Raw genomic sequence first — 27,709 nt, forward strand, 5'->3', positions numbered from 1 at the left:
AAGTTCTGCATGATTTTAAGCGCAATCTCAACCGTTTTATTGAGCTGTTTATGTTTATAAGAACAATTTGATGCATTTTATGATTGAGCTGTGCTTGTTTTTAAGCGCAATTTTAACCGTTCTATTATTAAGCTTTGCGTGATTTAAGCACATTATTAATTATTTGGTGCTTCAACTGTGCGTATTTCAGCACAGTCATAACCATTTATGCTTGAGCTGTGAGTGTTTCTAATATAATTTGAATTATTTTGTGTTTAATATGTGCGTGTTTTGTGCATAATTTTAACTCTTTTATGCTTAGGTAGTGTAAAATATTTGCCCGATTTAAATAGTTTTTTTTTATAGTGTCTACCCACTACATGCAATTTTCTTCAAAAATTGCTTTTTATAAAAACAATCTGACGTTTATGCCTACAATGATAGGAGAAATTTTCTTTAAAAATAGGTTTTTTAAAAGAAATTTCTACTAGTGTGTAGAGGCCATCAGAGAAATGAGTATTTAGTACACAATCTAAATTAGTTTATGCTTATGTAAAGTGTGTAGATGAAAATATTTTCCATTTGAAAAATGACTCTCAAATATGAAGTAATTTTTACAATATTTATTCTGCAATATTTTCAAATTGACTGATAAAAATTCCATTGCAGTTTTTTCTGTGTTTTCTCATACAGTTCTTATTTAATAGATAAAAGTTCATTCGAATCATTTTTATTTTCATGTAATTGGATTTCGGTGAAATGAAGACAAAATTAAGACAATCAACACACACTGTTGATATTTAATTAATATTAAACTCATTGTAGATATATGAACACTTTTCTAAAATACTTTGAATTATCTTAGAATCTTATTTTTTAATATTCAAAAACTGTGTCAGTTTTGGTGGGATTCGTCGAAAATTTGGCGAGATCTCAAAAATCATTTGACTTTTCGTGAATTTGGAGTGTGGAATGGCTTAGTCTGGAAAGCAGATCCCAATTCACCGTTTTGATGCTGTCTTGGATCATAAAAATACAATAATAATGAGCACTACCGTGTTACAATACCACTCTATTGTGGATCTTTTCTCGTTCGGCCCATAACTTTTAGCAATACATGGTACAAAATTCATTAGTTTTCGTTGAGAGAGATATACATTGACAGTTTCTCTTGATTTCAGCAGCTCATTATGCATGATTCCCCGTTGGTCCCACCACACGCTGAGCATCTTCTTCTTTCCTTAGCGACGTGGAAGTGATGTCAATTTTGATGCTTCGTCAGATAAAAGTTACGATATTTTGTGTTTGGAATTCTCGAAACATATCCATTTCTCCTTATCTGTGCCATTTCGATTTTTAAGTTTTGTCTATCATTCAGTAAACTCACGCGACATCCATTTTCCTTCGTTTTGGCTCCCTCTAATGTGCATAAACGTTTAAAAATATCTTTCTGTTTCACATTTATTGCCTTTGAATGATATTCTTATCATTTTCATCCAGTAACGCTTCCAGATCAGCACCATCAATTGTTTTTGGTCTTTTGGTCCTTGGAGTTAAAATAACCATTTCTGAAGCATTTCAACTAATTTTCACGAGTGGTTTTTGATGTTTTTTTCTTAAATCAAAGGGGCAAAGTAGCACTTCCCACAAAAGCTCTTTTTGACACAAAACTATACATTTTTTTTTGTGATTAGATATTGTTAAGAGGTGACTGATCTCTAAAATAAATACAACATGAGACTCGTATGCCGACTATATGTATCGCCGACACCATTTATATGTGAAAGCTACGAACTTAGTGGAAGATCTAGTAAAATTAATCTACAAACTGAATTACGGAAACTGTCCAACACATTACTCGTTTGACACACAAAAGTTTTAGTTTCACCATTTTTATGCTCCTGTATTCTCCACATAAAAAATAAAAATCTTATTTCAATAATAAATTAATTAACATAACCCATTTGACAGAAAAAGTCATATTTCGGCCATTTCTATTCTTTAACACTAAACCTACCGACCATTTTTGGTTGCATTTCCTAGTGCGCCCGGTCACATAAAATACCGCGGTAGAGTAGGATACTCCACAATTTTTTTCTTGGAAAATAGGAAAAAATTTAAACAATGAAAAATATATTACATGCATATTTTATGAAATTCATAAAGTTTGATAGCGACATTGTACCGTTTAAACATGCGTTAATTTTAAAAAGCTTTTAAACCAGTCAATTTGACCGGTTTTGGCAGGTTTAGTGGTAATATTGCTAATTCGAAAAATAAAAGTCTTATTGGGTCGATTTATTTACTCTTACATTTAATACTTCACGGATAAGTCATATTTCCAGCCTTTTATTTAATTCAAAAATTCTTATTTAGCAGATTAGAAAACATTTCTTATAAAAATCTAATTTCTCCAATCATTTTTGTCATCCAAATATTTTTTTCGTTCAGTTTTATTCAAATGAAATTTCATAGAAAAGCATCAGACAATGTGAAATACAACATTACTTATTGAATAGCAATTTTTCACAATGTACATATATATATATATACACACACACACACACACATATATATATATATATATATATATATACATATACATACATATATATATATAGATGGGAAAACTAAAAAAAGGACACGGCTCTCGAAATGACTCACCCCTTCCTCAAAATGCGCGAGTCAACCACACACACTCACACATGCGCATGCCCATGCGCCTACTTTGGCGCCATTTTCCCCTGTCACATTTAGCACTGATTTTCACTATTTTTTATAATTATTTTCACTTTACACATTTTCCAACGCTGGAAAACTCCGTATCTTTGTCCTGAAGGTTTCCTACGATGTTTGAGGAACCAATAAAATAAGAAAATAACTTACAGGTGCATTGGTGATATTCGCAGCATTTCACCGGCTATTATTCTCACAATTTTTCACAATGCAACACATTTTGGTACCTTGGGTGGTTCTATGGTGCACAAGCCTCATACACAGAGTCACTGCAGTTGATTTTTCACTAATAAATAGCTGTTTTTTTCACGGAAAACACAAATCGACGCACAAAACAATTCTGGCGGTAAAGAAAGTGACACATGACGCATCGCGCTTGAGTTGGTGTGTGTGAGTATATTTGAGCCGCCACACTGTCACTTAAAATGGCTAAAATTGATATTTTTGTTAACTTTCTTTAATTACTCCTTTCAAACCCGGAACCGGGTCTAAAGCTTTGCGACGATCGATAGAGCAAAAAATAAGCTTTTTTTTCATACCAAGCACAAAGCCCCATCTCCTCCAGATTTTGCCGGATGCTCAAAAATATGTCTGAAAAATACAGCCCTCCAATTCATCGCAATTTTGTTAGAATTTAGCAATAATTATCCACAAAATACCTTACCCAATAAAACTTTAGGAAGTTTTCTTTCTAGAAAAATTCATTTGTCGGAGGTTTTCCCCAATTTTATAAAGAAAATGCAATATATTTGCAGAGGTAAATTTTCCATTTATCATCCCATTTTTCGCAGTGTATCGCTCGGCAACAAATTTTTCATTCGGCTTTTTTCTTGGGCACCACTGACTTAAAGCAATACATTTGATCCCATAGGTCGAGGACGAGAGATCGGGACCGGGACCCAACGTAATCCACACAATATGCAACCATTCGTGGCTAAACTAATTGAACATGAGTTGTTTATTTCAGCTCGTTTTGTTGCCTTCAGTGGACATCAGTGTCTCTCGCTGGCATATGTGTTGTTCGCATGAATTTTAGCCTTATGCGTAAATAACTTTTTTTGGTGCCTTTTTGTAGAATTTTTGCTACGGTATTATGCGTATCGTTTTCACATGTTCTACGAAAATTTCATGTCATAACAATGTAATAATTTTTGTTAATTTTACATTACTTAAGGAAGTTTTAAAATATAATATTAGTTAAAGAAAATAAAATATGGAAAGGAGGAATAAATATATTTTAAAGCAGACACTGCTATTTAACCAAAATAATTATACTGGATATATAACACAAAAGTATTCAATATCTATTGTAATACCAAGAATTTCTTAATCTCGAAAATCATTTCTCAAAATAAAATAATTAATTTGTCAAAATAAAAAATAAAAGGTTTTGAAAGTAATCAAAATCGTACTTGATAATTTTTATTTCCTAGTTTTAATACTGGAACAAATAAAACTAGAATTGTACAAGTATATTAAATTCCTAGCTATGTTTTCGTTTGCTCGAAAGCATATTCTGTTAGAATGAAGCGCGACAGACATCTTTTGCATCAATTTTATTTAGAAAACTTTACACAAGTCACATTATTCATAAGTATTTTATAGTAAACTTTAATTTCACTAAGCCTAGACTCATTTTAAATATATTTCAAAAGTTTTCACAAGTTTTATGGGTTTTATGAGTAAAATTTCCTTAGTTTTGATTTTTCATGGCATCAGCTGATTTCGATGGTGGTCGATGAAATTTCGAACAATGAATTTAAATTAGAGAATGTTAACGGACTATGTGATATGAAACTTTCAAGAAAAGAGCAATTGATCGGGCAATTGCTTTTGCTTTTTGGTCAAGGTATTTGTATTTGTCCAATTTTACTAAAATATCATTTTCTTTTTAAAGAACATTGTCTCAGAGAACGGAAAAAACATTAAATTGATGCAAAAATTGGTTTGGTGCCGCAATTTTTGAATATTTTTTCCACGTGTAAAAAAGCAATGAAGGCGTAAAAAAGCAATGACCATGTAGAAAAGCCTAGGCTGTTCGATGTGAATGTGTACATCACTTTTTCGATATATTATTTTTTTGGCAATTACAATTGAGGACCTCAGAGCAAAAAAAAACGCTATTTTTATAGGGAAATGCATACGACTTTGAGTTTTTTTGCTTTGAGCGCCTCAATTTATGTAAAAATCTTCAATTTCTATATGCACTACTTCCGACCATATTAGCTGGCCTTTCTTGTATGGAATGCTATTCTTCGATTTGCTCGCAAAAAGTCTGAAAATAAATAAAATGCTGATGATTGGTAATAAACCCTCTTTGCACTTTCCATTTAAAAGCTCAAGTATTTGTGCAAATTGGTACAAGGATTAATGATCTCAATTATCAATAAAAAAAAAACCGCCAACCGAGGGGCAAATATTATCTTTTAAAGTTTCCAAAATTTTATGAGTTTAAAATTCTGGACCCAAAATTTCCGTAGATTTTTGTTCAGATAAAATGTCCTTGTTATGTTAAAATAAAACTAGTGTTGGACCACTAGTAACTTTGGTGTATTGTCCCCAGAGTCAAAACATTGTGTGCCCCTCGGCGGTAATGAAGTATCAACAGGGAAACCAACGTGAAATCTCTACAGACACGCACTAAAACTCCCCCCAAATTCTCATGCTCTTCCCATGTTGTCGAAAGCCATAATATGCTTTGTGCCATAAATTTCACATTTTCACTCCCTTTATGTTCAGTGGTGCTTTTTCACCAGTTTATTGTCGTTTTATTTTATGCCACCAATTAATCGGAATTGAATTGCAATGCTGAAGCAATTGTGCACAATACCTACATATCTTGTAACAGTTAGATGCTAGACTGTTATAGTATATATATTTATATTTATTTATACATATATATATTTTGTAGAGGTAATTGGGAAAATGATTGCAAAGACCAACGAGGAATTTTCCTTATTTGCTATCATAATGGAATAGAGGGAAGAAACAAGGATAGAAGGGTCAACAAAGTAAAGAGAAAATAATAAAATAAATTTATGGAAAGGATGAAAAAAGAATTGCTAAGAGTTAATGTAACGTGATATTGTATCTTTGTTTCATTAAATTCCCCTAAATATTGTTAATTACATAACCTCTATGAATTTAAAATAGGGAATTTCCCAAAGAATTTATGTTAATTTTCTCTGAGATGATCTCATTAAAGAACAATTAACGCCCTTATTCATCATTTTAACAATTAAGCTCTGACTGTTCCGTTGGTCTTATTTAGCACAAGAAAGCTCATTTTTTAAATGTTGAGAAATATTAACATAATGAAATGTTGCAAAGTTAATGAATCTCGCAATTCACTGTTGGGATATCAATTGCCTATATAATATTTTGAGGGTAGACAAACCGTTCAAAAGACGGCAAAGCATTCAAAGAGCACCAGAAAATAGACAGTTGTAGAGTAAGTGTGCCAAATTCCGGCCAGCTTGCAATTCCGGCCACCTTTTTTGTTCCTAGAATTTCCATGAACTTTTAGATTTTACACACTCTAGAGATTATACAATGCAAAAGAATAACAAAAAATGTAGCTTCGACAAACGAGATGATGTGAAAAAGACATTGGAAGAATTCCCGAAGGGCAAGGAACTATGAGAATGAAGGTGGCCGAAATAGGGCACCAAAGCTATATCTATATTTTTATTCATTTTAAAATGTATTAAGAATGATTTTCAGAGTAAATAAAGACGATAAACTGTCTACAAGGTTCTAAGCAATACTCTTTAAGAAGAAAAATCAATTTGTATTTAAAATATTCCATTTCAAGCTTGAGACTTTGACGCTTGTATGCAACTATGCCGAAATTTGGCACACTTACCCTACTGGTAAAAATAGTCAATAAAAGTGGGGTTTGGTCTGTATGTAAATTAAATAGAAATCATAATTTGCAAATACCCATAAATATTTTAATGTTTTTGGCAAAAGAAAATTGAATAAGTTATATGATATTGACATTTTCTCTTTGTATTAAAGAAATTTATAATCAGTATTTTTTTGGACAGTTTAATGGTTCCAGCGCACCTTTTAGATAAAGAAAATTTTATAAAATAAAAACTCACATCACTTTTTCTCTGAACCAATTTGAATATGAACAAATTTAAACAATTTGAACAAATTTGAGTTTGAACAAATTTTGAATTTTGATAGTTCTTGCATACCTTTTAGATCAGGAAAATTTCATGTAATCGAAATTCAGACAACTTTTTTTCTTAAATGTCTTGCATATGTCTATCCCACTCTATTGGACTCTTCTTCTTCTTCAATTGAATATCAGACCAATTCAAATTTAGTTCAATCTAATTTTGAGCGTGAAAGAATGAGATACACATATGCAAAACGTAATGAGAAAGAAAATTATGTGAATTTTGATTTCACGGAATTTTCTTGATCTAAAAGGTGTGCTGGAACCATGACAAATTAATTTTGAGCAAATTCAATTTAATTCAATCCAATTTCGAGCGCAAAAGATAGGGATAGACATATGTTAAATATTTGAGAAAGAAAGATATGTAAATTTTGATTTCACGAAAAGGTCTGTCGGAGCCATTACAACCTTTTGGCTTTTACTGCACGAACTCCACGGAGAGAGCAGTATATAATCCCACGATTTTTTCACCCACCAAAATTTCCACTTTCCACCCCCCGAAGGTCATTTTTCCCCGAAGGACATTTCTGAGAAATGTCGTCACACTGTTTGTCCGTCTGTTCGTTCGGCTGTCGCCAGCTCTAGAAGCCAAACGGTAAGAAATAGATATTTGGGACCTTCAGGGCATCCCCACATAAGTTGAACTAATGATCGTTAACATGACCCTCATTTTTCCCCCGCCCCTCTCCTTCCCATCCAAAATCATATTTTTTGGGATTGCTGGAAGACACGTCGTGCGGTTTCTTTTTCATATTTGGATATGTTTTAGAGATTACGCAGAGGGACAACCGACCTTGTGTGAAAATACCGTTGAATCAAAGATTAAAAAAGGCTCTAGAGAGCGCATTTGATAGGCGAATGGGGTCATATTTGAACTCGTTGGAAAGGTCTTGGAATTTCCGACACAACTGAACCGGTCCAAATCGGTTTCTAATCGGTAATGAACCAGTTCATAACCGATAACTAATTTTTATTCGAAATTCAATTTTATTTATTTATTTATTAATTGAACCTGAGCATTATCATACATCCAAAATTGTTTTGCAACATTGATAATTTTGATGTGGGTAGGTTGTAGTTAATTTTTTAGCGTCCACCGCCGTCTTAGCGTTGGTGACCAAGTTCCAGAGCAAAACGGTGGAAAAGCTCTTTCATAGGTTGTATATGCCAGGCATCCATAGGAAGAATAAAATTACAAAAATTACAATGTTTTAAAATTGAACTACATTACGTTATTAATTAATTATATTATAGTTATTTTGGGCAATGTTTTGAGTGATTTATAAATCCGTTCAAATCGGTTGTGAACCGGTTATGAACCGATAAATAATTTTTGTCCAAAAAGCAACCTATCCCAACTTTTATTTTTTGAATAAATTATAGTTTAAAAGTTTACAAAACTGTAAGACCAAATATGATATTTGGACCCATATTAACAGCAACTAATATGAGAAGTCAAAATGAAAATTTATCGCAATTAATTTAATTGCAATGGCAAGGTTGAAATCCTCTTCGAAATCTGACTGTTTTTATAGAAAATCGAACGAATGAATTATAGAAGGGGTGTGCAAGAACCGTTTGAAACCGAATAGATGTCAAAAGAAGTTTGTTTGTTTTTTGTTTAGGTAGCGGTTTGACTATTGACGTACAAGATTCATTTGATGTTTGTTCGGTTTCAAACGGTTCTTGCACGCCTCTGGATTATAGCCATAATTGGAACTCATACGGATGTTTAAATCATGTAGATGTAATCATCGGATTGTTGTGAGTACATTGTGCAAGTTTTCTCTCGACATTATTTTATCCTCTTGTCATATACTTCGTAAGACAAATTTCCTGATGTTAGAGAAAACTGAAGAAACAAAATATGAAAAAGAAATACTGAAACAAGCAAGGTGCATATCATTCTGTTAAGTGCTACCTGAAATGAATTCTAACTTATGCCAATCGATCCAAGTTCGGTAAGGATATATAGCATCAGTTACGTAAATGGGGTATTCCAAAAATATACGTCTCCGAAAATTGTTCACCAATAGAGGTTAGCATAAATTCTATCATCATTTTAAGCACCAGTTTCCTTATTGACTTGATAGCCTCTCACATTTCTCTCTTCCTTCAGCATCTAAAAAGGTTGACCCTCACTCATCACTTTTGCCACTCTTTTCGGCTCGAATAAAATTTTATTAGAAAACGCAATAAGTGTGACATTTACCAATGATGTGAAAAGAGTTTTTCAGTCACATTTTCAGTGATGGTGTCAATTTTTTATGGTTATAGGTTTCAGAAAAGCTATTGCCAAAAAAACTTTTGCACTTTTCATTTGTAAATCACAGCTTTTGTGGTTCAGAGAGAACAAAAATTTTTTTCGAATATACAAAACGACTTCATAAGTACCAACGGTATTAACACATTAAGTTTTGAACCACGCGATGGAGGACTCTTTCCACTTCTTCGGCCGTATTCAAGAATATTTGGTTTAGGGCTAGCCTTATTAAAATATAATGCCATGACTCTAATAAATAAGTTTCGGTTTTGGGGTGGTTAGTCGTATAGGCTCTGTCAATTAAAAAGATGTTAAAGCCACTTAAATAAGTAATTATAGAAATCATCGAATGGTGCGAAAATTCCGGTATAGGTTACAAGAGGAATATATAATTCTACTAATAAGTAAGAGCATTAGGTGAGATTCTTAACAATCTTAGCTACTTTTTTTTTTTAAGATTTTATTACTGTGTTTTATCTGTCTCTTTCATAATCGTTTTCTAAGACTCTAGACGGCTGAAGTTGAGAACGATTGATTAAAATAATTACTTCGATTTTAATTATATGTTATGGCCATTTTGATTAGTCCTTGTGCCCTACAGCTATACGATTTAAGCCGTGAGACGGCTAAGTAGGAAACTGATGGAAAAGCAGTCTAAACATTATTAGGTGAGATTCTTAATAATCTCACCTAGTATAATCCTACAAAAATTTCATGTCGTCCGATCGAGCCCAAACTTTGCCAAAACGTATTTTCACACTTCATGATCACGAATATAAGGGTGGCTAAAAACCGTTCCCGTCCATCCGTCCGTCCGTCCGTCTGGTCTTTGGAGCTTAATAGCTCCTAAACTAAAAGAGATATCGTCTTGCGGTTTTCGGCAAAGGTTATATATCGGGTGAAAATTGCAACTTGGTGCATTGACCCCCACCCCTCCAACCGCCATTTTGAATACCCCCCTTTTTTGTTTTCTCAATAGCTCCGCTCCTATAGCATCGATCGGGTTCAAATTTTAGTATGTTATAGCTGGGCTTTAGGGCTTTCGATCAATATCAAACTTAAGGTGCACCGACCCCCCTGACCCGTGCTATAATGGTTCAAAAAAATTTCTTAAAATGGCCATAACTCCGGTTCTTATTGTCAGAATTTAAAAAGTGAGGGCGTTTTGGAAAGCTCTCATGAAATGCCACTTGCCCTTCTAACATCGGAAGTTCATAAAACCACCGCTAGGGGCGCTATTTTTAAAAAGAACAATTTTCAATTTTCTAAGTTAAATAACTCAAAAATTCCTTTGTGTATTGGGCAGAAATTTTAGTATGTTGTAGCCGAAGATTATACCTATCAAACAAAAAAATACTTAAGTCGATTCATAACCCCTGACCCGAGCTATAAGAGGTCAAAGTTTGAAAATTGACCGGCTTCTATCTCCGGTTCTAATTAACATTTTGAGCTAAATTTTGGGTTTTTGCTTTGACAAAATATTACGAACATTTTTTTATGTGTTTACAATTATTTACGAACAAATGTTGGTAAAAGTACAAAAAATGTTCGTCAAATGATCATGTTATGAACAATGTTTGTGAAAAAAGCACAAACTTTTACGAACATATTTGTGGGTTATACAATTCACGAGCATTTCGTAACTCCCCCATAGAAATTCACAAACATTTACGAACATTTTTTTCTGTGTGAGAGAAATATTTCGTGAGTAGGGGAAAGTGACCATGCTTGATACGATCCAAGCTTGATAATAACTATTTTTTTCCTATGTTAATCAATAGTTATGACTCAAAGCAATATATTTCAATAGCTGGTAATAAGCCTCACATGTCCTTAAAAAATTAGGATCCTAGCTCTTTTTTCCTAGTTTCAGGAAGCAAAAATCAAAAATAGGCCCAAAACTGTAATTTCGATACATGATATTTCATAAGTATTTCTTAATTAATGTCGCTGTTCACGAAAACTACTATCATAGGCACATAGAGGGGTCATCAGTACTAATATTTATGTAAAAATATTTTTACTTGTTGGACACTGTTTTTGTGGGTGGTAACAAATTCATAAATTCTACTTGTGTCCATCCTATATTTTAAGAAGGGTCCATGAATGATAATTTTAATGTGGCAACTATATCATTAGATGTGATTATTTCATAATTACACATATTGCAATCCGCCAATTTTATCGACAATTGACATAATCTTCAACCCTGTTGCCTGAATTTTAAGGTTGCAGAATGACATTTTCATGGACTCAAAGTGAAAAAATGGTTTTCGCTAGCGCCCTAATGTCATAAAAACATGGCTTAGAAAAAATACATAAAAGTTATTTTAAAACTAATAACCAGTCTTACAAACGATTTAAGCAGAAAGATTAGAGTTCCGTCTAAATATTGATGTGCAATTTTTTGTATCCGGTGAATTTTTTGCAGTGAAAATGGGCCTCCGAATTGTCGAATCAATTATTATACAGGAAGGCCCCGGACCCAACTTGTATAAAAATCGCTACTGAATTTCCATTTTCTTCTTGAGGAAAATCTAAGGATTTCCAAGAACTATTTGAGGTTGGATTATGAACCTAATAAGTGAGACATTTTTTTGTCATAGTGGAAGAATCGCTTCGGTTTGTGTGTTAATCAGAAAATAATCACAAACCTTGGACATCATTTTACAGTATCAAGCATGGTCAGTTTCCCCTAATATGTTTATGATGAAACATATTCTATCGTGATAAATGTGCATTCAAAATTTAAAATTTAATTCATCCTTTGACAAAGAATTAAATATGAATTAATATGTTCCTTTAATTTTTATTAGTATTTTACTAGTTCATAATCAACTTGAATCAACGATTTAAGTTTATCTAAAATTAAAAAAAAAACCTCTAAGTCTTGAGGAATTATTTAACAAATAATCGTCAAAATTAGATAACATCTGAACTTAAAAAAAAGATAAATGTAAAAAAATATGACTGGAAGATAAAGTAAAATTCATGTTAATGGCCCTAAAGCAAAATTTTCGTTGTATTAAGTAAATCGAGTTTTATAAGATCATCATGAGAATTTAAAGATGCGAAATTGCTTACCACCCTTATAATTTATTACTACCGGAAAATTTATTGATAAAATATCCACTTATACGTGTTAGCGACGTCGTTATAGCCAAAAATTTCGGAATGTCACGCTATATAAATTGTCTACAGCATTGCTGATAAATATAGCAATTAATTCTAATTTAGAACTTAATTATTGACTTATGTGAGTCCAGTTCACTTAATTGTGATTTTTCATAGGACGACACTATCAATTTATCAACATGTAGTCGGTTTTATGCAAATAAGGGAATGGTATATCTATTTATGGATGAAACAAAAATAACAGTGGGTTCAATGGAAATGTAATCAGTTGTGCGGATTTATTGGCAACTTGTCACATTTGTATCTTGGTGGAATTTATGGAAAGGAAAATCAATGTGTGAGCCTTTCAATAGTGATAAAATTGGATGGTGCTCTCGGGGGAATTGAGGAAATTGGGGCTCACCGTTGCGAATTCCAATAGCACGGATATAGGAGTATGGATGTGAAAGGAAATTGCGTGTTTCACGTGGTAGATACCAATGGAGTATATCTTTGTGTCTTGGTGTGAAAACTTCCCCAAGAGATACTGAAACTCTTTATATATTATATACTTATATACATATATTCATATTTACCATCTTAACAGCTTCTTTTTATTCTGCCCACTGTTATTTTCCGGTATGCGACCTGATGTTGGACTTCACTTTATCATTCTCAACGGAAAAATAGCCGCATCGGTGGCTGTTTCCGCCTGGACCCTGGTCGTGATATCTGTTGAAAGATATTATGCCATTTGTCATCCTCTACGATCGAGACGCTGGCAAACACTCAGTCATTCGTATAAATTGATTGCAGCTATTTGGTGTGGAAGTCTCGTGTCCATGTCACCTATTGCATTCTTTAGTCGTCTAATACCCATAAGTCAAGGTAAGATCCTTACACTATTCAAGCACTTTTCACCTATGGCTCTTACACTTTCACTTCCTTTATGTTTCTCCACTGCTTCACAGTTATCATTTAATTTCATCGTTTTATATACATTCATTTACAGAGAATACCCACAATTCTCAGGTGAACCACAATATAATGTATATATGGCAATAGAACTGTCGTAGTTGTAAGAATCTTCTGAATGTTATGAGAATATGGAAAACCACAAAGTACATAAATGCATACATAGTTTGTTTTATATTTAAATCTAGGTCAACTGCAATTTAACTTATCTTAATGATAAAAATGCGGTAGTTGAGATTCTTTACAGGAAACTCTTTAATGGCTCCTAACTCGGAGTATGTGCAATTTCCCTTCTGAATTCTTTAAATTAGAAGTTTTGGTATAATTCGTTATATCAACAATTCAACATGCATTTCAAATTACATTAAGTCCATGGTGGTGGTGAAGAATCAAGGCTACCATAAGTTTATCAGAGTCCATCAAACTGGTTATTGATTTGAAACGTTTTGAGCTGATCTTTTTCCTCCGAAACTCAACCCTCAAATTCGAACGTTTCAAAAAAATAACGACATTCATGTGTGATGTTGTACATTTAATAAAAAAATTTGAGATTAGTAGACAGATATTTGGTACATTTTTCATTCATTTTCAAAAACCCGAAAACCAAAATCCCTAGCGCCAAAATCCCTAAAGGGACGAATACGGAGGATAATTTCCTGAAATACAGAAATTACTACAGTAGACTCTCGCTAATTCGGCTCTTTTAAGATCGGGCTACTTTTTAATTCGGGCAGCGGTTACATTTGAAAAAAGTTTGTTGTCATTTTTCAAGTTTAACTATGATTATCAAATTAATCAAATATGCTCCAATTTGGCATGGTTTGTCTTAGTTTTGATGTGATTTTGCATTATTGAGGGATTTTCATGCAATTTACGTTATATATGAGTGTGTAAACTCAATATCTCTATGCAGATGAATAAAAAATCGTTGCATTTCAAAAAGTTTGTCGCTCGAATTTCTGTTTAATTCGGCTGACATTTCGGTCCCATATGCCCGAATTTGAGAGAGTCTACTGTACTTGACTCCAGCAAACGCGGGAGCAATTGTGGTTGTAGGTATATTAATGACACTGTTTTGTGATTTTAGTTTTCGGAATTTTGGCGTTTGAGGTTTTGACTTATCAGAATCTTTACCGGGACACAGTTTCTTAAGTGTTTATTGTTCAATAGGGTAAGGTGTGGTATTTCGAGACACATTATAGCACTTTCAAGCTTTAAACAGCTTAACGACTTCTCAAATTTTTGTTTTCTTTGTTGACATAACTATTTATATTCCTTATTCTATCCAGAATAAGATTCTTACTGAAAGATGTTGAAAAATGCATAATTTTTTTTACAAAAATAGCAAAAAATGAAAAAAAAATAGAATGGGGCTATTGTGAGCTGTGGGGCTACATTGTTATATGATTTTTTCTCATATTTCTAAAGGATACTTAACTTTAGCGTAATGTGATTTAGCTCTATAAAATAATTGTGGAACTTAATAAAAAGACATGGCAAAGTGTCCCAGCTTTGTGGAATGCTTGAACTCACGAGATAGAGGACTCCGTGAATTAGTTTTTCGCATGATCTTTTGATACTTAGTGTTGTACTAGAGATCGAAGTGATTAATAAATGTGGAGCTCAGAGGCAAAATGACACATATCCTATATGCTTGAGCCATAGGATATGTGTCATTTTGCCTCTGAGCTCCACAAATCACAAAAGCATTTGAACAATCTAGCCCCACAGCTCAAAATAGCCCACCTCCCCCTATATTTCGGAACAATTGGGTATTTCAGGACAAACAAAAGTGGCTATTGTGCAAATGAATTTCACTGAACCTGATTTACTTACCTTGGAGTAGAAGATCCAAATTTCACTCTTTTATAAAAACTGTTTTAACTTCAATTCTAACTGTTAATTCAAAATTTCACTTGTAAATTTACTTAAATCGAAAAAAATGCTCTTATATTGTCAAACAAACTTGATTTTACTTAGCAAAATCTCTAAAAAAAAATCATTTTGAATTAACTGTTGTGATGTTCGATTTCGTAGTTCGAATTTGAGGAGCTCGTCTGTATTCGGAAATAATTTTTTTTCATATTTATAATTAGATTTATTGAAAAAAAAAAGAATGTCAACGCACTTCTGCTATTTTAGTCATATTTTGAGAATATTTCGATTTTTCGATTAATAAAGAATTGGATAGGGAATTTCTGTACTACTTTCAGAATCCGGTTTTAAGTCAAAGACTTTGTACTAGAAATTTATCCCACTTTCAGATTTCAAAATTTTGTTAAGAAAAAAAATCCAAATTTTGTTAAGATTAAAATTTGTCTATGGGTCGGCTTAAATCTTTGTCGGTTCGGCTGCATCCAGGCTACTTATTTTGGCCCATTATGTACTCCCCATTACTCCATTCTATCTTAACCCCCAAGGCGGTCTTCCAGCTCCATATCTCGTCTTCTGTATGCCTGAGGTATACACACAGTGTCGTTTCTATATTGCGGCAGACTAACCTTGGTTGGATCAATTGCAGTGAATGTGTATTTGTAACGATCTCTTTATGCCGAACTCGTTTCTGTACCGGTTTCTCTTCTTTAGACGGTTCATTGTCAATTCATTAGGCATTACTTTTTTACCCATTCACTGGACTAATTCGATACGGCTGCTGAAAAATCTGCAGATGCCGAATTTCGAACCTGAGACCTCACAGTTATAGAGACACTACTCTACCAACTGATCCATTGAGGCTTAGTTTTTTTGACTTTGACTAGGCTTTTGTTAAAAAAACATTCTTTTATTAGAAAAACACTTTTCAAATATTACAATATTTAAAAAAAAAAACAATTTTCTTTTATATTTGAACACGAAAATAGCATGAGGAAGTCAGTAAATGTCTTTAGCAAACGACATTTAGGGTAAGTGTGCCAAATTTCGGCATAGTTGCATGTAAGCACCGAAGTCCTAAGTTTGAAATGCAATATTTTTAATTCACATTGATATTTTTTGTTACTTCCTTTTCGGGAGGGTTGTGTGGAACCTTCAAGACTAGTTTATCATTTTTGTTTTCTTTAAATCACTTCCTAAAATATTGAAAAATTAATAAAAATATGGACATTGCTTTGGGTAGTATTTCGGCCACTTTGTGTGAAATTTCGGCCACCTTTTTTCTGGCTACCTTTTGTAACGCAACGGATAGAAAATTTCAAAACGTCATACGGAACGAGTTTAATATTTAGTTTAATACGTTTATATGGCCCACAAGCCCTGAGATCTTCCGTGTAATTTGTCCTAAACACCTGAAGAGTAGCATCTCAAATTTACGCGCAGATTCCCGTAGCAATTTGCACTTCCTGAACTCTTCCAATGACTTTTTCACATCATCTTTTTCATAGAAGCGATGGTTTTTTCTCTGGACATTATAGAATTCAGAAATTGAAGAAGAAAACATAAAATGAATAAGAAATTTAGGAAAGCAAAAGATGTGGCCGAAATAGGCAACACCACCTCACCGGAGAGACGCTCACAAAGTATATACTTTTTTACGCAAAATACAGGATCCAGCTGGGAAATTTTACCCGAAATTTTAAGATTGATTCACTATTAACATAAACAGAAACAATCTTTAATGAAAACTAAACAATTTTCATGAAAAACACCGAAGGAAAACCTTCTGCACTTCACCACAATTCACAAGACTGCTAGAGACACAATCGATCTGTCACATTTTTTGTAAGACTCTTTCCACACTGAGTTTTTACAACGCAATTTAAATTCAAATTATACCTAAAATTTAACAGTCTTTGTGTTAATACATCCTAAAATGAATAAATATTTGAAAGCAAAATGAATTCATTGACTATTCGAAGATGACATACATAATTTTAATTAATTTATTTCCATGGCCGAAATTACACTCAAAGTGGCCGAAATTGGAAGCTGGCCGAAATTTGGCACACTTACCCTATATATTTCAATGTGTGAATGAAATTAAGTGTAATAGTGACATTTTAGAAAGAAAAACTGAATAATATTTAAATATTTTAAAAGCGAAAATTGTGTTAAAGGAGAATATTTCAAGCTTACTTTAACATAGCACGTCATTCGTAAAAAAATTAGTTGAAATAATAATTATTAATATTATATGATAAACTAAAGTTTAATGTTTGTGGGTTTCTATCTCAAAACACACAGATGCTGAAAGTGCTAAAGAGCGGAAGTGCGATATTATTGCGAAACTAATTTTATTTGAAACGGGGAAAGTGTCATGTCCTGGATAATTTTTAGTCTACCTATTTGATGCGAGAAACACATACCCACTATGAAGTAAGTCAACGCGTGCTCTTATAAATTAGTTTGAGCTTGGATGTAAATCATCCGCGCTCCAGTTAGTAGATAGGTTTTCAGCTACCTTCCTTTTCCAACAATCACCCATTTCTGTAATAAGAACTATGGTAAGTCCTTCAGTATCTTCGGTCCATTCACGACAATATTTTGACTTATGCAGATAATTATATAGATAGATATTTATTAATAGATAATTGCATGTAGATACCGTAGATGTAGATGCAGGTGACTTTGTCATCCGTGGGTGACTTTACCCCCTACTGTTCGTAAACTTTTCTCTACTCTTTTGTCACCGATCAGACATTTTAGATCGGATTGTAAAAGACTATCCTACTATCTGCTAAGTCTATTGTAAATAGTCCAAGACTGCCTTTTCTTTGATGTGGATACTTCTACCTTGTTCTTGGGAGAATTTATCATTTTAAATTACTCATGTGCACACAGTCCTTACATAAAATCAATTTACTTCAAATTGCTAAGTTTTGGCATCAATTTTTCACTAATGTCTCTAGAGGCTTTATAGAAAAACTTTTAGGAAAAAAAATCCGAGAGCAAAAGCAAGATATTCTTCTTCAAAACATATTTCACACCAACGTTGGAGAAAACATGTCAAAATAAGGTGTTTTCCCTGTCATATAACGAAAATTGCACTGTGCTTCAAAGACGTGGGGTGGGACAGGGGGGTTTCATGGAGAATTTTCCTAATGACTTAAGTTACATGAGTATTCCTGCCAGTTTGGTGTTTGGAGTACAACTTCACCGAAAAAACAAGTTGAAATTTGCAAATCGAATTCTACTTGTTGAATTAAACAAGGTCAAAAAGAACACCTTTTCGACGGGGGACCCTTATTAACAATTTCGCTAAAATATTGAGTTTGATTTACCGTGACTGATAAAATACAACTACTATAATCAGGGACATAACAAGCCTAATAAAAAGTGAAGCTATTTTTCATTTTTCCTTGTAAAAATTATTATTATTATTATTTATTCATTCACTCTCCAAAAATATCTACAATGTACAGTATTGCGTCCACCGCCGTCTTAGCGTTGGTGACCAACCTCCAGAGGCAAAGGGTGGAAATCCTCTTTCATAGGTTGTATAAGATGAAAAATTATGGAACTCTCATTTTGCAGATATTGCACCGCGATTTAATCAATTTTGCTCGTAGTTCTTGTATTATTTCCGTGAACATTATGAAATATGTATTTTTAGATAGCTTTTAATACACGATTTCGAAATATATCAAACTGATAAGTCAATTCTCTTTAGGAAAAAACTTGCCAATAGTCTTCAGAGTCTCCATGCAAAAACGTATGGAAAAATGAAATGTCGAGAGGCCCCTGACTATAATAGTGTTTTTCTCTATTTTACTTTTTGTTGTAAAGAGAAGTGTTACAGTTTCATACAGTGATACAGATCTGATTAGGGATAATGCTTCAGAATCATTTATAGGCGATAAGGATGAGGGAGGACTATATCTTATACACAGATATATATAATATTTTCTCCTTTGACAAAAAGATGAAGATACTAATATAGATTGATTTAATCCTAAAATCTTTTTTTTCACAATCCTAATCACTTTCTTGGCAGAATGTTCTGTTTAGCTATTTTTTATAGCCTTCTCTCCCGAAGTATATGGATAAGTGTTAATTGCTTAAAAGAAAAGAAATTAATTAAATTGTCAAAGTTTCACTGCACTGAATCCTATTATTTGGAGCACTAGGATCATTTCATTTTTAATTATAGATAGGAGGATCCAATAGATCACCCTTCTATCGAAATTCTTCAGAACCAATTATACCAATTTACGCCTTAATTAGTACCACAGAACCTGAAATATTAAGAAAACGATAAAACAGTACAGTAGACTCTCTCAAATTCGGGCATTTGGGACCGAAATGTAACCCCAGTTTGAGAGAAAAATTCGGGCATGAAATTTTTGAAATGCAACGATTTTTTGTTTACCTGCGTACTCATATTAAATTTACATGCTCATATTAATTGTAAATTTTATGAAAGTCCCTTAATAATGCAAAATCACATCACAACTGAGACAAAGAATGGCAAATTTGAGCATATTTGCTTCATTCGATAATCACAATCTAACTTCAAAAATGTCAACAAACTCTTGTCAAATTTAACTGCTGCCCGAATTAAAAAGTAGCCCGATGTTAAAGGAGCCGAATTAGCGAGAGTCTACTGTAAATGGGGATTTTGTGGGTGTTATTATAAATGCTTGAAGGAAGTGGATATGGGGTAGATTTTGCTTAAACATTTTGTGACATCCGGTTAACATCTAAATTTTGCCAAAAGCAGCGAGTCAAAATTTCTTTCTTGAAATCAGAGAAACGAATAACCGCAGAAATCAATTTTTGGGAAAATCATCTTATAAATTGCCCCTGAATAAAAAAAAGAAATTCAGTGAGTATCTATCACTGTGATCTATCATGTGATAATGACAAAACTCACAAAACTTCTTTGTACGAATAGGCCCGATGGAATGAGGTTTGCTTTAGCTCTGTATCACAGAAATTATAAATTGTAAAGACTTTCAGCTAACTAAAGACTTTTTCTTGAAAAAACCCTCATCTCGAAAATCTTTAGAATTTTGTTTCTGCTTTTATTCTAAATTATTATGCTCGTTTAGGAGATTCCATTACTAGAGCGTTTCACGGATTACCTCTTCCCTTCAAGTGTACATAACTTATTAACATAAATATTTTTACTTTACGGCTGTAATATACTCTCCTTGAATGAAAAGGTAAATCCATAGTTATTGTCCCAACCTAAGTCCAGAGACCATTCTTTTGCTTTTCACTAAGAAAATCCTTCTCATATTGTTGCTTTCTGCTGAACCTGAATCTCCCCATGTTAAGATATGTTTTTATCCCTTTTCCTTTCGACTTTTCCCTAGAACTGCGTGAAAAATGAGCGTAGTAGTAGCTCCATAAAGATGAATATTTTATTCAAGAGTCATAAATTTCGGTCTCAAGCTTACAATGTTTGACGAGGTTCTAAAGCATATTTGCGATATCGCTTTTCCCCTTTTCTCAAACACACATATTACATCATCTTTCATCCCTGATTTAATTTTATTTTCATTCCCAATATGTACCCCTGCGTGTCACCGGAAACCGGAGGGAGATCCGTTTGTTGCTCCGGATGGAGTGACACGTACTCCCCACGTAAATTTCTCTATAATAAAAAATAAGAATTTCAGAATACCGATATAATCCACATGGATCAGTTATACGTGTCTCTTTTTTTCTTTTCTTTTTTTTCTTAGGTCATCACAAATGTCGGGAGCACTGGCCAGACGATGCTAAAGATTACGAACGCATGTATAATTTATTCCTAGATGTATTTCTATTCGTGCTTCCATTACTTGTGCTTGGTATCACATATTCCCTGATTACTCGGACACTATGGCAGGGAATGCGGACTGAAAGGAATCTCAAGAATAATCAAAATTCGGAAAATCAGTCAAGTGAGTATATATATATGTCTATCATATAGTCCAAGAAGCTATTTCGGATGTTCATAGCATTGTAGGCATTCTTTAATCAATTTGATATGAAGAAGAATTGTTGATACCTCATATCATTCGTTTTTTTTTTTTTATTTTAGTTTATCCTTTAAGAACTGCAAGGTAGGCCACCGTTGACCTAAAGAAAAAAATATTTGTGTAACTATTAAGAGAAACATAACTTTCGGTTTTTATAGAAAAAATATTTGGATCAACGGTGAACCGTTAAAGGGTTTAAGTAAAAAAAAAATACTGTGATTGAATTATATTTAAACTCCGTTCCTTTAACTTGAAATTTTTGTATTTCTTTAACATAACTCCATAAACTCGTGAATCATAACGAAAATCCCAGCTAAAACTTCTTTCGTTGGAAAATTCGGATCACATACTAATGTAATGCAATTTTCTTTGTTCTGATATGGGTTCGTTTAACTGGAAGTTTTTCAATGGAAAATCCTCTGCAGCACTCTACTTTACGTACTCATAGAAACAAACAAGATGAAAACTTTTCACCACGTTAATCTGAGCATTTTTCTACAAAGAATTTTTAGGAAAATTTTGCATTTGTACCTTATTCTTCGTTCACACACGAGTGAGTAGGATAGCGCTATAATATTATTTAAAAAAAACTCCGTGCATAGCCTATTACTTAAGGCGTAGAAGTGAAAATTAATATTATATAGAAAGATTATTGTTAAACTTGAAATATATATATTTACAATGGTTCTATAGAAGAAAGAGAAAATGTAAATACGGAACAATCGCAGATGTTTCAATGAAATTTCTCAAACAAATCGTTAGGATAACGCATGAACACACTGGCACTGTGTTGAGTATGTGACTTGACGAGAAAGAGCATCAATTTACCATTTGAAATTCTGGAGAAAGTGTTACCACAGGCAATATGCTGAGCTCACCCTTCAAAATTCTATATCAATTTATGCATATTATACTAACATGTATTTTCTATGAATGATGAGACGCTAGAATATACTTTTATATATATTTTTTTAACAAAAACATAATACATATACGTTAACCTGTTCTTTTTCTTGTAAATGCTGACTCTTCAAAACCTTATGTATTACAATTGGAAATTTGTTATTGGACGGGCTTCAAATAAAGCACAAAAATTTACTAACTTTCAAGTGAAATATTTTATTAGAAATTGAAATTCTTTGTTATACTGTATTTTGACGAGTATTGTTGGGGAACTTGATTTTTTTTAACATTTTTTTCTTTAAAATAGTTCTTAATATAATTAAAACATATTGTGACGAATTTTCCTTTTAAATGGCTAGGGGTTGTGAAATGTTCATAACACCCCCCCCCCCCTATCTCCACAATACGCCTTTGGGTCCCTAATAGCCCCAAACATCCTTTTTGGGGCGAAAATTCCGGGATATTCGCTTAAGTGCATTTTTTACACTTAAGCGTATACTTTGGGAGGGCAACACATATGCCCTTGAAAGACAATGAAGACATTGTCTGTGGAAGAGATAGAAAAGGAGAGGAGCTTTAAATTGAACCTATTATGACCTTGTGTTAAATATTTCTCAGCAATTTCTCGAAGTCTTTATGTTCTTTCGAAATTCTTCCAAAACTGTTTTTAAAATGGAGATTTCGTTATTGTCTGGACATTCCGACAATCTAAAAATTAAAAGAATAACTACAAAGTAACAATTAACAACTAACACTAGTGAACTGCGGAAAAAATGTTAGATTTTATTGGTTTTATCTATATATCTAAATGTTTATTCGTTTAACGATGTCCACTTGGAAAATTTCATTTATTTCTCCAAATCCAACACCAATTTAAATAAATCTCAACAAAAATTAATATAATATTAAGGTGTTACGTGGGTCAAAAATGCTCAAAAATACCATATTTTCTCTAATTTTAAGCATATAAGAGTACAACATTTAAACTACATTTTCGGAACTTTTTATTTTAAATTCTTAAAAGTTCAGCCGTTGGAACTTAATTTTCGAAAACCTTTTTTTTTTAATAAAACATATTTTTCCGTCGACAATGTTTCTCAGAGTATTTATATTCATCTGACATCAAAAACTAAATATTCCCTGTTAAATTCGTCAATCTTCAATTTTCTTATATTATTATCACCTAGTGCCACCGAGTATGAGATAAAATTAGGTGTGATTCCTTCATAATCAAACCTAATTTTTTTATATTCAGTAAAAAAAAGTTCTACTATCCAAGTACAAGTTCAGCTAACAGGAAATATTTAGTTTTTATTCTTTTTTCAAATATGGTCTCAAAAATCAGGTCTCAGTGACTGAATTTTTAAATTCTTGAAACAAAAGTTTCAGTAAGGGCAGAATCACATTAAAATTAAAATGCTCGCCGTAGCCTCACCGTATTTCATTAATTTACGCATTTTCATTGCAATTTTTACGCAAATTTTCCATTACCGTATTACCTTATCTCATTCTCGGTGGCACTAGGTGACAATAATATAAGAAAATTGAAGAAATAAAACGAAAATTCGATAAACGGTGAGCAAAGAAAACTGTACGAGAAATTAATCGTTTTTTGCTCACCGTTTATCGCATTTTCGTTTTATATCTTCAATTTTCTTATATTATTATCACCTAGTGCCACCGAGTATGAGATAAGGTAGTACGGTAATCGAGAATTTGCGTAAGAATTGCAATGAAAATGTATAAATTAACGTAATACGATGTGCATTTTACGGTCAATGTGATTCTGCCCTAAACGTATAGTTAAAATGTTGTACCGTCGTTGCGGGTGACTTTGCACTCGGGGGGTGACTTTGCACTCTGCTGTTCGTGAGACTTTGAACAATTCTAGCACTTATTGATAGTCTTCGCCGATCCGGTCTACCATGTCAAAGTATATAGGGATATGTTATGTACCAAGTAAGGTACAATGATCCTCAAAAGGATTCTTGTAGTTTTAGTAATAGTCAATTAAATGCTAATATAGGTATTTTGTCAAAAAACGCCTCCGTGAAAAAGTTATTTGAAGGTACAATTCCAAAATCGATTTCAGAGTAGTAAATTGTCCAAATCCAATCTAAATTTATCTGGCTAGAATAATCCACTTCGATTTTGTTGATTATTTTTATTAAAATATTTTTTTCCCTATTATCTTCCTAAGAACGCATGATTTATGTTATAAAATTGCATATAATGATCTTTGTAAAACTTTATTATAGAAGTATTTGGATAAAAATTATCCAATTTTGTGGGAACTTAAGATAAAATTATCGAGATCTACAAGATGGAATGGTCGCCATCTTGATTTGACGTTTTTATCCGCCATTTTGAATTACTGTCAAAACAAAAATCTCATCCGATTGAGCTGAAATTTTAGTATGTTCTAGCTGATAACAAGGCCTTTTCAGAACATATATAAAATCCGACCTAGGTCAAGTGATTGTCTGGATATAGGGGCTCCAAGTTCAAAATTTTCACATTTTTATGAATACAGAACTACAGGGAGCGTCTTTTATCGAAACCATCAGAAAAAAACAGCGCTATCGTTAGGCGATGAGATCTAACAAACAAACAAACAAAAAGAATAGTAATGTTTTTGTTTATAACAGCGCATTATTTGAGAATCTTATAAACTCTTTTCGCAAAGATGAAAAATAAAAAAAACTAATTAAATGTACTTTTCGTTTATTTATTTTTTAATTATGTTAAAGTAAATAAATATATAAAATAAAAGTCTGAACCATTTTTAATGGTTACTGAGGCATTTCGTTTAGGTTTCAAATATTGAAGATTAAAAAATAAAGACCGCCAAAATATGTGTATTGCAAAATTTTAAACTTTGAGCCTCTGTATCTAGGTAAATACTTGACGTAGACTGGAACATAGATACGTTTTGAAAAGGCCTTGACATCAGCTACAACATACTAAAATTTCAACCCAATCGGACCAGTTTTAGGGTTTTACAGTTATTCAAAATGGCGGACAAAAACGTTAAATCAAGATGGCGACCACGTCATCTTGTTGATCTCGTGCATCTTACCCTTAGATATGAAGATCTTCATTGTCGTTTATTATCAGAAAATGTTGATTTTTTAGTATTTATTAAAAAGTGCAAAGTCACCCGCACCTTATCCCAAGTGCAAGCCTTTTTTCTTGATTTTTTTAACATAGTAAAATTTTATAAAATTAATGTTAGTGGCACAAAATCCATTCATTAACAACTGAATACAAATAATTTTATCCATTCACCCCCTTCGTTCACTTTAACCATCCACTTTTAGAGGGTAAAGTTGAAAAATAGCGAAAAAACGTGCAAAGTCACCCGCAACGACGGTACCTTTATATTTATATGCTTAATGTCCCCTACAGACAAGACAAATTCATTTCCATATTGAAAAGTTTGTTTTTCTACAAGCATAGGGAACTGGCTTCAATATGGACATGAATTTCTCTTGTGTGTAGAGAGCATAAGAGCTTGAATCAAAGATTTTTTTATCATGTTGAAAAAAGATATCCTACTTTTTTGCACTCTTTTTTTATTGAACATTACACCAAAATAAATTCTGTCCAATTTTGAGATCAAAAATGTGGAATAGACTTAGGCAAATCTTTTGGAAAAGGAAGAGAAGTGAATTTTGTTTTCATATATGAAATTATATACAACTTAGCTAAAAGTATGCCGAGGACATAAAAATCAAAATCACTGTAATTATTCCTTATCTAGCATTTCGAGACTCTCGGGAACTGGGACATATCCTTAATCCAAAGATCGTCCTTCAGACTTGATATTTAGCCACTATATGTTTTTCTACTATTCCAGTTCTATTTTAATATTTAATTAACAGAAAGATATTTATTTAAAAATTCAAGAAAGTGCTTTATATCACTTGATTTTAATTAATTCTTGACAAAATTGTTCTCTATTAAAAACATCTGTGCTTGTTTTTATCTTCAATCTTATGTATATCATTAATTCATTATTTTGATGATTTTTCCAGCAGATCTTCTCAATTGAATCAATACTGGAATTTCCTTATCAGATTCTATTTAACTGATTTTTTTTGGAATATCCTTATACTTGTCTAATGTATACTCGCACATACATGTCTGGTTTAGAGTTCTCCTTGTCAACAAATATCATAGTCAATACCATTTGAAGTAGACAAATATAATTGGATTTTCTAATGACTGTATGCAGAGTTTCCAATCTATAATATTATTTGTAGTAATGTATTAGACATCAGTTTATTTTCAGTTATCAAGTTTCACTTAGAATGAATCTGTAATTAATTTCTGTTAATAATAATAAATTATTTCTCATATTCTTTATTAGCCTTAACTGAAAATCTGAGCATTTTGAAGAAAGGAAAAGTATCATTTATTTATGTATTAACAGGAGTCAAATTTAGTGATATCAAATGGAAATATGAGAGAAAATATTGCTAATTTTGTTATTCATAGTACAAGTACGAAACGTATTCTTTATACATTTTTGTGCCATTCGTCGTTTTTTCCGTTGCCGTCTAATGCCATTTTGCAGCTAAATTGCTCATTTTGTATGAAAAATTCATTTTATGAATCACGAATGTGCCAAAGATAATATATTTTTGGGATTATTTAGGATCTCACTTGCGGATTTTCTTGTGTTTGCGGTGGCATATTTGCATGATAAAATCTGTTGAGAAATTTGTCATGACAATTTCATAGCTAAATTTTAAGATTATATGTTAAGAAAAGAATTATATGATGGCTTTTAGGCATTTGAGTTTTTTTCTCTCAGAAATTTATACTGAAGCTTTTCTAAAATCAAGTGAAAATTTTTCTTTTCAAGTTTAATAAAAATTTTCGTTAAATGTTATTTTACAGATTATACCGCAAATATCACATTTCAAAATGGTTATATGTATTCATATATATGAAATTTTGAACTTTATAAAATGAGCGTAATAAATATTTGAAAAGCAATAATTATGGGGATGACTAAATGAAGAGTTATGATGTAGTAATAGTTTATCACAGTGAAGCACTGTTAATTTCATACCATGTCATCTCAAATAAAAAGCTTTTAGGTGTTCTCACAGAAATTAAAAAAAAAGTTTATGAAGGATATAAGCAAAAATATATACTAATTATATAGCACATATACACTTTTTTTTGAACGAATTTTAGTTTTATTACTCAAGTTTTTGAAGAAAAGAGTATTTTATTGAAAGTCTGAAAATAGTTTGTATATGCTATATGTAAATATGTGATAAAGTTTTGTTTTTGACCAATTTTAACTGCTCGAACTCCAAGAGAGAGCAGTTTTAACAATCTTGTTTCTTTTTAACTTCTCTCCATCCTGGCTGCCAAACGGTAAGAGATATTGACTTCCGGTCTTCGGTGACACCCCCACAAGTTAACATTCTTCATCGAAATAACATACCCAAATTACCCCCACCCTTCTATCCCCTCCAAAAAGTATATTTTTTTAACTTTGCAAAAAATTGGCCCTGGCGGTTTCGTTCATTTTTGGATATGTTTTGGAGGTAGTCCAACCTAACATTTTGTCCTTCGAGACCTATCACCGGAAAAATCGCCATCTTGAATTATTTAAGGTCAAAG

The 27,709-nt window shown here is 32.4% G+C and overlaps 1 protein-coding gene across 2 annotated transcripts in view; it reads left to right on the forward strand.

The window, feature by feature from the left end:
- LOC129805277 (cholecystokinin receptor type A-like) overlaps positions 1 to 27,709 on the forward strand; it is a 61,093-nt gene that overhangs the window by 27,913 nt on the left and 5,471 nt on the right. The window contains exons 3-4 of one of the 2 annotated variants that reach the window (XM_055853079.1): positions 12,975 to 13,172; positions 20,885 to 21,085. In XM_055853079.1, coding sequence (XP_055709054.1) covers positions 12,975 to 13,172; positions 20,885 to 21,085 — 399 coding nt within the window. The remainder of the gene's footprint in view (positions 1 to 12,974; positions 13,173 to 20,884; positions 21,086 to 27,709) is intronic. The other variant, XM_055853080.1, reaches the window with a different exon arrangement.

The sequence above is a fragment of the Phlebotomus papatasi genome, chromosome 3, assembly GCF_024763615.1.
Source record: "Phlebotomus papatasi isolate M1 chromosome 3, Ppap_2.1, whole genome shotgun sequence".
Taxonomy (NCBI): domain Eukaryota; kingdom Metazoa; phylum Arthropoda; class Insecta; order Diptera; family Psychodidae; genus Phlebotomus; species Phlebotomus papatasi.